Here is a 12,719-nt window from a genome sequence, read left to right as displayed (position 1 = left end):
GAAAGAGTCTGTCAGCCTCTCGTCAACCTAGAACGTTTGCCGAGCTCCTTTCAAAGGGGCTCCATCCACCTGAAAATGTGCCTCCTTTCCCTTTTGAGGGACTTTTAGAAAACAACTTCCCCTTCAGTGATCTCATCTCAGCCTCAGCACTTGGAACAAAAATAAAATGTTCCTGTGGCGGGAGGTTGGTGGTCCGGGGTGGACAGGAGCGGTGGCCAGACCCTCCCCTCCAGCCAGGCCTGACCTCAGAGGTCAGTGCCCTCCCGGTTGGGTGGGTGAGCCTGACGCAGGGAGCAGTGAGCTCAGAGTGAATCCCCCAGCCCCTCACCCCGCCAGGGTTCCACCTCCTCCCCAAAGCCGGGGTCACCGAGCGACACCCACGCTCAATCTGATTTGGTGGCTTTGTCACTGTGGACAGCGTCCACCTCCCACAGAGGGACTCGGAGGTGGCCTTGCCAACCAAGCCCAGCGTCTGTCCCCCGGCCCACTCAGCGTGCTCTTTGGAGGCAAACTCAAGGCCGACAGATGGGCTCCTGGCCTGTCATTGGGATCACCAGAGGAAGAGGAGTCACGGCAGCCCCTAGCTGCGCTCCCAGAGAAATGCCAGGTGCTCGACCCGTTCCCCTGGTTCTAGTTTCTCCATGCCTTTAGTGTTTGCTTTGCTTTTTTTGAGGAAATTCAGTTCAGGGCCAAAGGCCAAGGTTGACACGTTGGCCAGCCCCGCAGCCCTGAGCAAACCTTTCCCCCACCAGTTTCATGGACTCGCGGAATGATCCCACCCTCCTGGAGCATGCTGAGGGTCCCAGGGAGCAGCAGCCCGCTGGAACGGCTTAAACAGGACCGTGGGTGCCATGCTGCCCCTGCAGCCCCTGCTGAATGGGGCTGGCCATCTCTTCCTGGTTTGCCTGGGACCAGCCTGGTCTCAAAACAAAGACCCCATGTCTGAGGAAACCCCTCCGTCCCCAGGTAGCCCAGGACACGGGTCACCCTGTTGGCATCACAGGCCAGACGCAGGAGTCCTGGGCTGGGTTTCATTCACCAAGTCAGTGAGCATCGTCTACGTGGCTGCTGGCGTGGTCTAATCTTCCCTTTGGCAGACGGGAAAACCCCAGCCCAGAGTGGGTGAGCGTCCTGTCCAGGACCCTATTACCAGCCTTTGCTGTAGCCAGGACTAGAAAGTGGGCTAGAAAATGAGGCGGGAGGACCAGGCTCCAACCTGAGGGGGCTCACTCACTCCTGGGAGAATAGATCACGTTGAGGCCGGAACAGGGAGAATGAGAAGGAGCCCCCGGGTTCAGATCACGAAGAGTCTTGGACACGGTGGGAAACTTGGGTTTTTACCCAATTCTGATGGGAAGCTGTGGGAATATTTTAAGGGAGGAAGATATGACCTGATTTAAAGTTTTTGTAATAAAGGATGCATTCAGAGACTTGTCGGCAAGCTTCTGTGGTCCTCGAGTGAAAGATGCTGGGGCCTTGGGATTTGGGGAGGTCAGGACAGGTGTGTGAATGCGAACTGTGTCCGTGTCCTTGCTGCTGGCATTTGCTGATGGACTGGGAGGGAACAGGGGCTTCAGGAAGACTCCTCGGGTCGGGGTCAGCAGCTGAATGTGCCGCCTCCCACCTGCACAGGTACCCAGGCTCTTTTCCTCTGGTCCTGGAACCCGGAGCATCTTTTCCCGGGTTCTGGAGTGCCCACCCTGCAAGGCTGAGCTCCCCTGTCTTCTGGTGACATACCCTCAGCCATTGCTCAAGGGACAGCACGCAGCGTCTACGCAGGCAGAGCCCTGGGGGCCCCCACCACTCCGAGAGCACAGGGAGGTGCCTGGGCGTCCCTCCCCGGGGGCCCCCTTCCTCCTGGATCCCTGACTCACTGGCGTGTCCTGCTCTAAGTAAACCCCCGTGGCGGCTGTCCAGGCACACCTCACTTTATTGCTCCTTGCTTTATTGTGTGTTTGACAACTTGAAGGTTTGTGGTCACTCTGTGTCCAGCACGTCTGTTGGCACCATTTTTTCCAACTGCAAGCATTTGCTCACTTCTTGTCTCCACGGTGGGTCTTCCCAGGTGGCGCCAGTGGTAAAGAACCCGCCTGCCAGTGCAGGAGATGCAGGAGACATGGGTTCAATTCCTGGGTCGGGAAGCTCCCCTAGAAAAGGAGATGGCAACCCACTCCAGTGTTTTTGCCTGGAAAATCCCATGGATAGAGGAGCCTGGGGTGGACTATGGTCCATGGAGTTGCAAAGAGTTGGACACGACTGACCGACGAACACTTCTGTCTTTCTGTCTGTCTCCGCGTTCTGTCTTTCTGTCTGTCTCCGCGTCACCTTTTGGTGATTCTCCCAACATCTCAAACTTTTTCATGGTGATTACAGTTGCTACAGTGACCCGTCTTCAGGGATCTCGTCACGTTACTGTTGCAGAAAGAGTACAACTCTCTTGGCTCAGATGATCGTCAGCGTGCTTTAGTGACCAAGTAGTTTTTGTTTCCTTATTTATTTATTTGGCTGTGCCGGGTCTTCGCTGCTGCGGGGGCTCTTCTCTAGCTGCGGCGAGCGGGAGCTGCTCTCTAGTTGCGGTGCGGGGGCTTCTCTGCTTGTGGCGGCTTCTCCTGGTGAGGAGCACAGGCTCTGGAGCTTTGGGGCTTCCGCAGTTGCAACTCCTGGGCTCTAGAGCGCAGGCTCAGTAGCTGTGACGCACGGGCTTAGTTGCTCCGCGGCAGGTGGGGTCTTCCCGGACCAGGGAGAGAACCCCTGTGTCCTGCAGGGGTATTCTTAACCAGTGAGCCACCAGGGAAGTCCTAAAATATTTTTTAATTAAGGTATGTGCATTGTTTTTTAGGCACAATGCTTTTACACACTTCGTGGACTGCAGCGTCGTCTAAACATCACTTTTATAGGCACCGGGAAACCAAGAGCTGGTGTGACTCCATTTCCACATTCACTTTATTTCTGCGATCTGGAATGGAACCCCCAGTATCTCTGAGGTCTGCCGGAACTTTTATAAGGAAGGAAGCCTGAGGGCACTCTGCTGACGTCACCGGCAGATTCTTTTATGTAGGGAGCGGTTAAAAATATTTCATTTTACAATGAACGTTTCCAGAGTGAACGCCTAAGGTACCTTCTCACCAGCTGATCAAGTCCGCCACCCTGTCTTGCACGTCACACTCTGTGCTGTGTGCTTATTATTATTATTATTATTATAGTTGATTTACAGTGTGTTAGCTTCAGGTGTAGAGCAAGGTGAATCTGTGAAATATATATACACACACACACACCTTTCCAGACTCTTGCTTTACAGATTATTACGAGATAGCAGATATAGTTCCTGTGCTATACAGTAGGTCTTCGTTGTCTTTTATATATACTGGTGTGTATCTGTTAATCCTAAGCTCCTAGTTTCTTTTTGTATTTACCCCACTTCTTACCCCTCTGTGATGTTTCAAGGCTGCAGTTGACATCCAAGGTCACAGAGCTGGTTTGGTGAAGCCAGAACCCCCTACCCAGGCCATTCAGGCTCCTGCGCAGCTGTTTTCCCGTTTAGATCGCATTTCTATCCCTCTCCTGGGAGTGGTGATCACCTCCCGTCATTTCCGCCGTCCCTCTGTCTCCTCCACCAGCCACTCGGCAGGTAACATAGCCAAGTTGTGCTCGGGAGATGCTTTGTGGTGATTTATCACAAAATAATGAGACAATTTAATTTGAATCAAGTTCTTTGCACATTATTGCTTCTATTAGGAAAAACTTGTCGCTGTTTATCATGTTAGCGATGAGCAGGGAGATGCCGCGATCTTCTCGGGCAGGGATGGTTCTGATTCAGTGTTCTGAATCACCCGTCTAAGAAACGGCTCCCGTAAGAGCTCATCTCTGTGGATCGGGGCTGTGAGTTCCGCAGGGATGGCCCGTTGTCCACACCGGTGAGGCTGAGACGATGCCGCTCCGTGGGCAGGGCTCCCAAGAGCCAGGAGCCATGTCACTGCGAGTGAACTGGCCACCTTCATCATCACAGAGCAGCCGTGCACTGCCCGCCTCTTAGAGCACCAAGGTGGCATGGGCTTCCTTCCTGTCCCCTGGGAATTAGGGCCGCTGCCTGCTCACACAAGTCAGGGAGGCGGGGCACCAAGCACCCTCCAACCGGGATGCAGGAAGCAGGATTCAGGGAGAGTGGCGTGTGTGGCCGCAGCTTAGAGATGCCCCTTTGGAGGTGAGTGACAGGTGACTGAGGGACCCTTCCCACCCACTCACGACCCGCTCACCCTTCCCAAGGACTGGGACGTGGCCCCGCCTGCCCATGGAGCCGTCCCTCTGGGTCACCCCACCTCCAGGGAGCCAGGCCGCCTACCCACGCCTGGAGTCTCTGCCCAGCTGGGCCACCTGTTGAGGTCCCAGGCACCCCCCTCGGAAGAGCTGACCGGCTGTTTAGCCTCATCTTCCCTGATTGGCAGAGCCCAGAAATTTCTAGGACAGCCACTGCCATTCAGTCCCCAGAGGCCCCTCTTTCTAACAGTGTCCCAGTTCCCAGCTCCATCAGGCTCTGTCACCGGAATGCGTTTCCGCGGGGAGTGATGTAGACACAGCTTTTCTCAGGCTCGGCTTCCCTGCCCTGGAGGGGGCCCCGCCCCCCGACAGCTGCTCCAGGAAGGAGCTTTCGGAGATGATACACGTTCCACCTCTCTCCCAGGCTCTCCCCAGGCACGGCTGCCCCCACAGCCTCCGCCACTTCCAAAAGACCGCCCCCCCACCCTCCGGGGCCCTGCACCCTGCATTCCGGCTGCCCCAGCCCAGATCCAATCAGCTGTGTTCATCACACTCACAGCCCACCTTCAGCGTACCTTCTCAGCACACGCACACAAATGCTGAAATGATCTTGGCGGTTCTGCCCTTGGGCCCATCTTCCTGTGAGTCAGTCATTGCAGGAAGACCCCCCAGTGGTTTCTGGGGTTTCGTCGCCTTGAGCCACCTCTCCGAGAAGACTCTCCCGGTGAGAAAATCCGCCTCGCAGGTTGTTTTCTCGTGTGAGGATGTGTGACGGGTACGAAACTTAGCGCGTAATGAAGTTGACCTCATGTTCGATTTCATAGACACTTCATTAAACACAGACTCATTTCCTTGTTGTTTGCTGTTTGGATTTAGGGGTACGTGGGTTTTCCTTTCCAGCTTGCAGACATGTCTGTGGGGTCCTCAGAGCTTGGAGGCTGCTGGGGACTGGGCTGTAGGGCCCAGTGGCTGAAACCACCCTCTGCCTGCAAAGCTGAAGGGGATCAGTGCTTCTCACTGAGGCCCCCTCATCCAGGGCACGTGCCCCTCCTGCTGTGTCCCCTGCAGCCCCAGGTGTGCCTGTCCAGCGTCCTCTTCAGCTACCAGGCTGGGGCCGTCCTCACACCCTGTAGCTTCTCCTGCTGGTGCCTGGGGAGAGCTGTGACGTCATCTACCGCGGACCTTTGTATGTGACGCGCTGAGCAGGAAGCATGGCTGTGGAACATGTTTAAGCCGACCTTGGGTCATCCCAGCGGGATTCAGGCCTGGCTGGGAAAAGGCTAGCTTGGAAGTAGTGGATCAGCTAGCTGCTTGCTATCATTTTGGCCTTAGGTCATACGGGGGGAAGCAGGCGCTTTTCTGGTTCTGCCTGAAGCTGAATTCCAGGCTCAGGCCACCCCTGGACCCTGCCCTGAGTGTGCAGGCAGCCCTCAGCCACGGCCCAGTGTGATCGGCTCCTTCTGCCTCCCAGGTGGGCCTCAGGACCTTTATCCCCGAGGTTCTATCTCTGTGTGGAATGTTCTCCTCTTTCTCTGTCCCCTTCCAGCCTCCCAGCCCACTCACTCCTATTCATGCGTTGGTCTTCCTCCTACAGGAAGTCCTCCTGCCCTGTTCGGGTTCACACAGCACCGTATCCTGCACATTTGTGTCATAGTTAGATTCGTGTGTGACTTCCCACTTTCTCCATGTGTGAGTTTCCTGATGCTGCTGTAAAATGACCACAGGCTGAGCAGCTCCAAACAGCAGAAATGTGTTCTCTCCCAGTTCCGGGGCGGGAGGTCCAAGATCAAGGTGTTGGCCAGAACGTGGCTCCCTGTGAAGGCTCCGGGGAGGCCTGTCCTCCTCTCCTCCAGCTTCTGGTGTTGGCCAGAACATGGCTCCCTGTGAAGGCTCCAGGGAGGCCTGTCCTCCTCTCCTCCAGCTTCTGGTGTTGGCCAGCGGTCCTGGTGCTTCCTGGCTTGTGGCTACGTCCTGCCCGCCTCTGCCTGTCTTCACATGGCCTTTTCTCCCCTGAGCCTGTCTCCCATCTCCCTCTCTTTTCTCTTCTAAGGACCAGTCATTAGATTTAGGGCCCTCACTAAATGATCTCATCTTGAGATCCTTAACTCATTGCATCTATAAAGACCTCATTCCCAAAGTCACATTCACAGATGGGGGAGGTGGACTTCAACATGATTTGGGGTCTACCATTCAACCAACCCACTACCCTTGACATGTCTACAAAGGTTAGACTAGGTCTGGCTTGTTCCCTCCAAAAATGCCAAATAACCAGTCTGTGGCCTGACCCTTAGTAGGTATTCCGTAAGGAATAAAGGTGTCACTCAATCGTGTCTGACTCTCTGTGACCCCATGGACTGTAGCCCACCAAGTTCTTCTGTCTATGAAATTCTCCAGGCAAGAATACTAGAGTGGGTTGCTATTCCCTTTTCCAGGGGATCTTCTTGACCCGGGATCGAACCTGGGTCTCCTGCATTGCAGGGAGGTTCTCTACCATCTGAACCACCATAGAGAATGACTGCATGGGTTAATGAATTAACCTGGTAGCTTACCCTTGGCCCCAACTGCTTCTGAACTTTAATTCAAGACCAAAACCTAATCCCAGTAGAGCAGGAAAGAAAACAGAGCTGTTTGATTTGTCCGGGTGAGGCCATCTGGTCTACCCCAGCGGTCCTTGTGTTCAAAATTCAAATGCCCACAACGAGCCCTCCCACGTGGGACAGGGCAGACAGAGCCACCCCAGGGCCCACCTGCTCACACACCTTGGCCGCCGGGGCCTGGCTTCCTGTGGCTTCAGTTTACACCTCCTCCAGGACCAGACACCACTGCCAAGGGAGCTTGTTCAGTGACTGACGGATCCTAAATGCCAGCTGTCATCGCTGGCATCTCTACCATCTGGACCCAAGCGAAGCGCAGCCTTCCCTTCGTGGGGCCACAGTTAAGGCCACTCGAGGCCCAGCCACCTGCGGTCTTGCAAGGCAGACCCCAGGGGAGTCTTCAGGCCTGCCGGTGGGGTGGGGACCCTGAGGCCCTCTGTGTGGCTGACCATACTCCCGCCTCACTCCAGGTGTATTCAGCACCCGTTCCTGCCACGTGCAGGACTGTCGGGGGTGGAAACATGAAAAGCTAGCACAGCCTCTACCATGTGGCTCTCAGGAGACTTACAGCATAGGGTCGTGTCTCCCGGTGTCGATGTGGTTCTGTGAGGCTACCTCCTGCCTCCACGGCAGCCCATCCCCCCAAGGCAGACATGCGTCTGTGGATACTGCGTGCATTCTGTGCGTCCGTGGCCTGTACTCCATCTTTGCATGAGCTTGAAAAAGGTGCCTGCCCCTTTCTCAAGGCCCTTTACTTGCAGCTGAGAGCCAAAATCACCACCATGCACACATGGTTCTGTGATGGCCACGATCGAATGGTGTCCTCTGTAGTTGTTCTGTGCGCAACCTGCACACCTGCCCTTGGCAGGGCTGAGTGCTCACCGCCTTTGCCTTCCACGGCTCCCACTGCAAGAAGCTTCCAAAGCAGGGTCCATTGGGGTACGTTAAAGTGCTCTCCTGCCCTGTTCAGAAAACACGTTTGAAGAGAGCACAGCTGGAGTACAGATTTTTTTCATCACACAGAATCTCACCAAGAGTAGATGTTGTGCCCTGTAAGGAGATTCAGAGAGAATGGGCATGATGTTTGCCCCTGAGGAGCCCACAGGTGATGGCTTCGCAGGTGAGAAGGGCCCCACCAGAGGCTTGGACGAGGCTGGAGGGGACCCCCGTGTACAGACTGTGCGGGGGCCCCTTGTTAGGAGGATTTGGAAGAAAAGAGACTCTCATTTGGGGAAGGTGCCTTCTTGAGGCCCGGGTTGTGGGATTTCCCAGTTGGAGCCCGTGCCCGGGGATTGTGCCGTTCAGACAAAATCAGAATGCACGCTTGTTTTAAGGGAATGACTCTTGCGTTGGAGTTTCTATTGCTTTTCACTGATTGCTACCGAGATTGCGGGTTTCCATCAGCCTGAGCCTACCTTTCCGCTTCCTAGCCCTAGCTAGCTGCATACAGTAGGCACTCCACAGTGCTGAACTGCCCTGCCTCTGGATAACGGGGACTGACCCGGAGACCTCTTCACTCGAAACCCTGTGGTCTTCCTTCAGCCCGACGCTGCCACCCGCTCTCCACGCTGTGTCCCTTGCCCATTTTGCTGCATTCCATGAGGCGCCGTGCTGGGTAACCCCCAGGGTGCAGTCACGGTCTCCTGGGGAGGTCCGCGCATGGCAATGCTGATGAGAGCACTTCTCCCTGGTGTAGGGGGCACTGCCCTCACCTGCTCCGCAGAGTCCCTGCAAGGAAGGTATGAGTGCTCCCACTTTGCAGATGGGAAAAGTGAGGCTCTGAGAAGCTAAGCTGGTAAGTGCCTGGGTTGGCATTCAAACCCAGGTCTGTCTGTGAATGAGACTGAGATGGGTCATGATGGGCAGGGAGCCAGGGACTGTTCAGTTCCAGAACTAATGCAGGAGAGAAAAGTTCAGACCATCCTTCAGATCGGAGACGAAGGAGTCCGGCGCTTTCTCAGCGAGCAGGATGACATAGACACACAGGTTGGGGCAGCCTCTAGTGAGCCAGGAGCTGTTCAGTGACTTAGGAACTGCTGAGAGGCTTAAGAGGGAACCATCAGCCGGTGTGGGGGGTCCTTACAGGAGGAGGGGTGGGCACATGCAAATGACCCTCCCTTAGCATGGTTGCTGTTAACGTGTGCTGCCTACCTGGGCTCAGGTGGGTCTTTGCTAACCCGCCTGAAGTCCACAAGGCGTGCTTTGCTATGATTCCCATTTTGCCAAGCGGGACCCTGAGGTTCCAAAGTCCAGAGTGCCCTTGGGGTCAGAGCAGAGCCAGGATCTGAGCTGGGCCCTGAGTGACACCCTCACCCACCAGGCCCGAACGCCCCTGCCCTGTGCAGCCAGTAGCGAGGGTGCCAACCGCATCCAGACAGCCACACTGTCCCCAGCAAGCTTCCGCAGCATGGGGGACAGCTCAAAGGCTGTCAGGGGGGTGCTGTCTGTGTCATGGGCAGAGGAGCTGGCCCACGGTAGGGCCTCATGATGGAGAGCAGGACAGGTTTGCCTTGGAGCCGGGCAGAGACGGGTGTCAGGGGCCACATGGGTCCCCAGGGAACCGCAGGGCTCCGGCCCCTCGGAGCAGGCATCGTCGTGGCAAGGTTTCAAGGGGCTCCTGCATGGGGATGAGCAGGGGCAGAAGGCGAGGCTGCAGCGGCCTGGGTAATCCGCCAGAGCGGGTGGCGGGCTTGTACCTGAGAAGCCAGTGCGCCCTCCAGCTTGAGGAGTTCAGGGGTGGGCTGGAGACAGTTGTGTCTGTTCTGGTTGGGGAAGGCTCGGGTTAGAAAGTAGAGAGGCTAGTAGGGGGTCCGCCCCCTCGAGCACCGCGTGCCCAGCTCCGCCCCAGCCCCTCCTGCAGATCCCAAGTGCTGGCTCCCCGCCAAGTAGATGGCGGTTAACCCAATAGCTCCTTGGGACACTCAGCTCCCACCGCAGGCTGTGGGCATCCTCCAATCTGACCTCACGGGAGTCCCGGGAGGCCTGCGGCTTGTTCTCAGCACGCTATGATGTGAGAGGGCCTGAGGCTCAGAGAGCCGGGTCTCCGACTAAGGCCAGGCCAGGCCAGCATGTGACCTGCCCACAGGCTCCCAGGCCTGGACTCCTGGCCACGTTCAGCCCTCTTCTGGTGAGCAGCGGGGGCTGAGCTCCCAGACCTGGGGCTCCTGTACCGACCGGACAGGCTGACCCCGGGGCTGGAGGCAGAGCCAGTGCCCAGGGACTCAGCCCCTCCTCCCAAGTTCCTAGACCATCCTGGACTGTGACCATCCAGGATGGTGTGGTCTGCTGCACTGGCCCTTTCCTGGAGGACAGGGCCACACCGGTGAGTTCCGTTGTGCGGCCTCCGCTGGGCGGGCCGAGGGCTCGGGAGTGGGGCAGGACGCCTGTGTGTCCTCGGACCGCGGCCCCCCACCTCTAGGGAGCTCCCCGGCTCCTCCGTCCCTGCAAGGTGATGTTCTCCGTTACTGCCCAGCGCTGGGTCCCAGCAGCCCTGTCCCTCTTCCTCCTGACCGCCCACCCGGGTTGCGGGGCTGCTCCCGCAAAGCTGAGGCCGCGGGCTTCCTGCAGGTGGCAGACCCAGCGCTGGGCAGAGCTACCTTCAGTCCTGGGACCTGGAGCCCCGTCCAAGCGTCCAAGCGTTTGTAGGCGTCCCAGGCATCCCGGGCCTCTCCCTCGGGGCCGGGGCCCTTCCCCCTCACCCTGCCCTCCCACAACAAGCCAGCCCCTAAGGACCCTGGAGAAAGCCTCCTCTCCATCCCCCCACCCCCAGCGGCCCTCCCCTCCCCCTGACTTACTTCCGGGGCAGCGGGGACTCCAGGAGGGAGGCAGCCCCGGAAGGTGGGAGGGGTCCGGGGGGAGGGGGGCGGGTTCCCCTGTTCCCGGTGCTGGGTGCTGCGGGGCGGCGATGAACTGGCGACGCGCCCGTCCTGTGGATGGTGGGAGGCTTTGGCGACCGAAGCAAAGTTGGAGATTTTGGGGTTTCTTTCCTTTAAGAAAAAAAAAAGCTGTGCCAACCGGCGGCTGGTGTGGCTGAAGGGGGAGCCTGCAGCCCCTTCCTCCCCACTGCCCCCCGCCCCAAGGAGGCCGGGCTGGAGTGACCTGCCCTCTTCCGCTGGAAGCCCCCCCTCCGCGCCCGCCGGCCGCCCCCTCCGCCGGCCTGCGGTTCCTCTGCGCGGCCGGCGTGACGCCGCCGAGCCGCCAGCAGCCTTGTGGGCTCCGCGCAAGAGCGAGGGGGGCCCCGCGCGCCCCCGGACCGGAGGGAGGGGTCGCCGCGCCTCCCGGGGCGGCCGCGGCTGCAAGGGAGCGCAGAGAATCGGCGGCTTCTGTACAAAAGAAAAAAAAAAGCCCTTCGGGAAGAAAAGCAAAAGGAAAACTGCTGCCTCATGTCTCCGCCGGCCGAGGGCCCCGCGCCGACCGGGGCGCCGCGTGCGGCCGGGCCCCGCGCGCGCCGCGCCCCCCGCGCCCGCGGGCCGCTCGCCGTGCCGGGGCGCCCGGGGCCCGCCCGCGCCGCCGCCGCCGCCGTGCATGACTCCTGCCTCCCGCTCGCGCCCGCTCCGCCCGGCCCCCCGCTCCGAGCCCGCCCCTCCCGTTAGCCTGCCCCCAGCTGCCTCCGCTCCTCCTGCGCCGGCTCGCCGTCTCCACGCTGCCTGCCTGGGTCGGGCGAGCTGGGGTGATTAATTGGCTACGATGATGAACGTCCCCGGCGGAGCCTCGGCCGCGGTGATGTTGACGGGCTACAATAATGGGCGCTGTCCCCGGAACTCTCTCTACAGCGACTGCGTTATCGAGGAGAAGACCGTGGTCCTGCAGAAGAAAGACAATGAGGGCTTCGGATTCGTGCTCCGAGGGGCGAAAGGTAAGAGCCGGCGGCTCCCTGCCTGGGTGCCTTCACATGTGTGTGTGTGTCTGTGTGTGTACACGCCTGTATGAAAAACGTTCGCCAGCTCAGAAAGAAGCCCTTTTCCTGGGGGTACTCGGTTGCTAGACAACCATGTTCTTCCACATCCTGCCTTTTTAAACACCGGGGCTTCCTTTAGGAATATTTCCAATTTTCTGTACACAGTATTGCTCCGAACAAGCTCCTTCTCCTCCCTCTCTTTCCTCTTTCTCTCTCCCTCCCCCCACTTTTTTTTTTTTTTAAATTCATGGGTTTCATCTGTGTTTTGTGGCTTGGTTCAGTCCGGTTGTGACTGGCTTCAGAGCTCCTGGTCTCAGTCGCCCAGAATTACCCAGTCCTGAGTTTCCTTCGGGGATTTCCAAACTGCCCCGTTCTGGGAGTGGGCTTCGGCCCCCGAGTGCGGCAGGCGGCTGGGTGCCCGCCTCTAAGGTGACTTTGCAAAGGGAATGTGGCAAGATGGTCCCCTCCGCCGTGGCCCAGCCAGCGGCACACGCGTCACGTGGCCCACGGTGGGGGGCTCCGGGAACCTGGTCCGCGGCAGTGCGGCCCCCCGCAGCCCGGAACTCGGGAGGGCCCCCCCCCACCAAAATGAAGCAAAATGGCATCGCCTCCCCGTGAGAGGAGACATCTGTGCCCCGCGCGTGTGGGGAAACCATGTACAAGTTTGATCTCGTAGCCTTGGGGCTGCGGTGGGGGGGCCCTGCACTGTGCTGCGGGGGGAGGCCTCCTGCCCCGGAGCCAGCCCCACCTGCAGACTCCTGCTGCCCAGGCAGCGGCCAGTCCACGGGGTGGGGGAGGGCGGGGGGTGGGAGAGAAGATCTCTCTGCCCCACTGTGTCCATGGCTGTGTGGTGTCTCCCCTCCCCCGGCCGAAGCCAGCTTCCTCCCCCTACCCCCCACCCCCAGCCCCTCGGGACCACCCAGGAGCGTCCACCTCTTGCCCCAGAGTTTGGCTCCATGGCTCTGGGCACCCCA

General features: G+C 58.7%; 1 protein-coding gene across 2 annotated transcripts in view; it reads left to right on the top strand.

The window, feature by feature from the left end:
• SHANK2 (SH3 and multiple ankyrin repeat domains 2) overlaps positions 1-12,719 on the top strand; it is a 561,657-nt gene that overhangs the window by 387,976 nt on the left and 160,962 nt on the right. For both annotated transcript variants that reach the window (XM_070782471.1, XM_070782472.1), the window contains one exon: positions 11,621-11,703. In XM_070782471.1, coding sequence (XP_070638572.1) covers positions 11,621-11,703 — 83 coding nt within the window. The remainder of the gene's footprint in view (positions 1-11,620; positions 11,704-12,719) is intronic.

The sequence above is a fragment of the Bos indicus genome, chromosome 29 (assembly GCF_029378745.1).
Source record: "Bos indicus isolate NIAB-ARS_2022 breed Sahiwal x Tharparkar chromosome 29, NIAB-ARS_B.indTharparkar_mat_pri_1.0, whole genome shotgun sequence".
NCBI lineage: Eukaryota > Metazoa > Chordata > Mammalia > Artiodactyla > Bovidae > Bos > Bos indicus.
The sequence above is the reverse complement of the archived record's forward strand: the minus strand, read 5'-3'. Positions and strand labels throughout refer to the sequence as shown.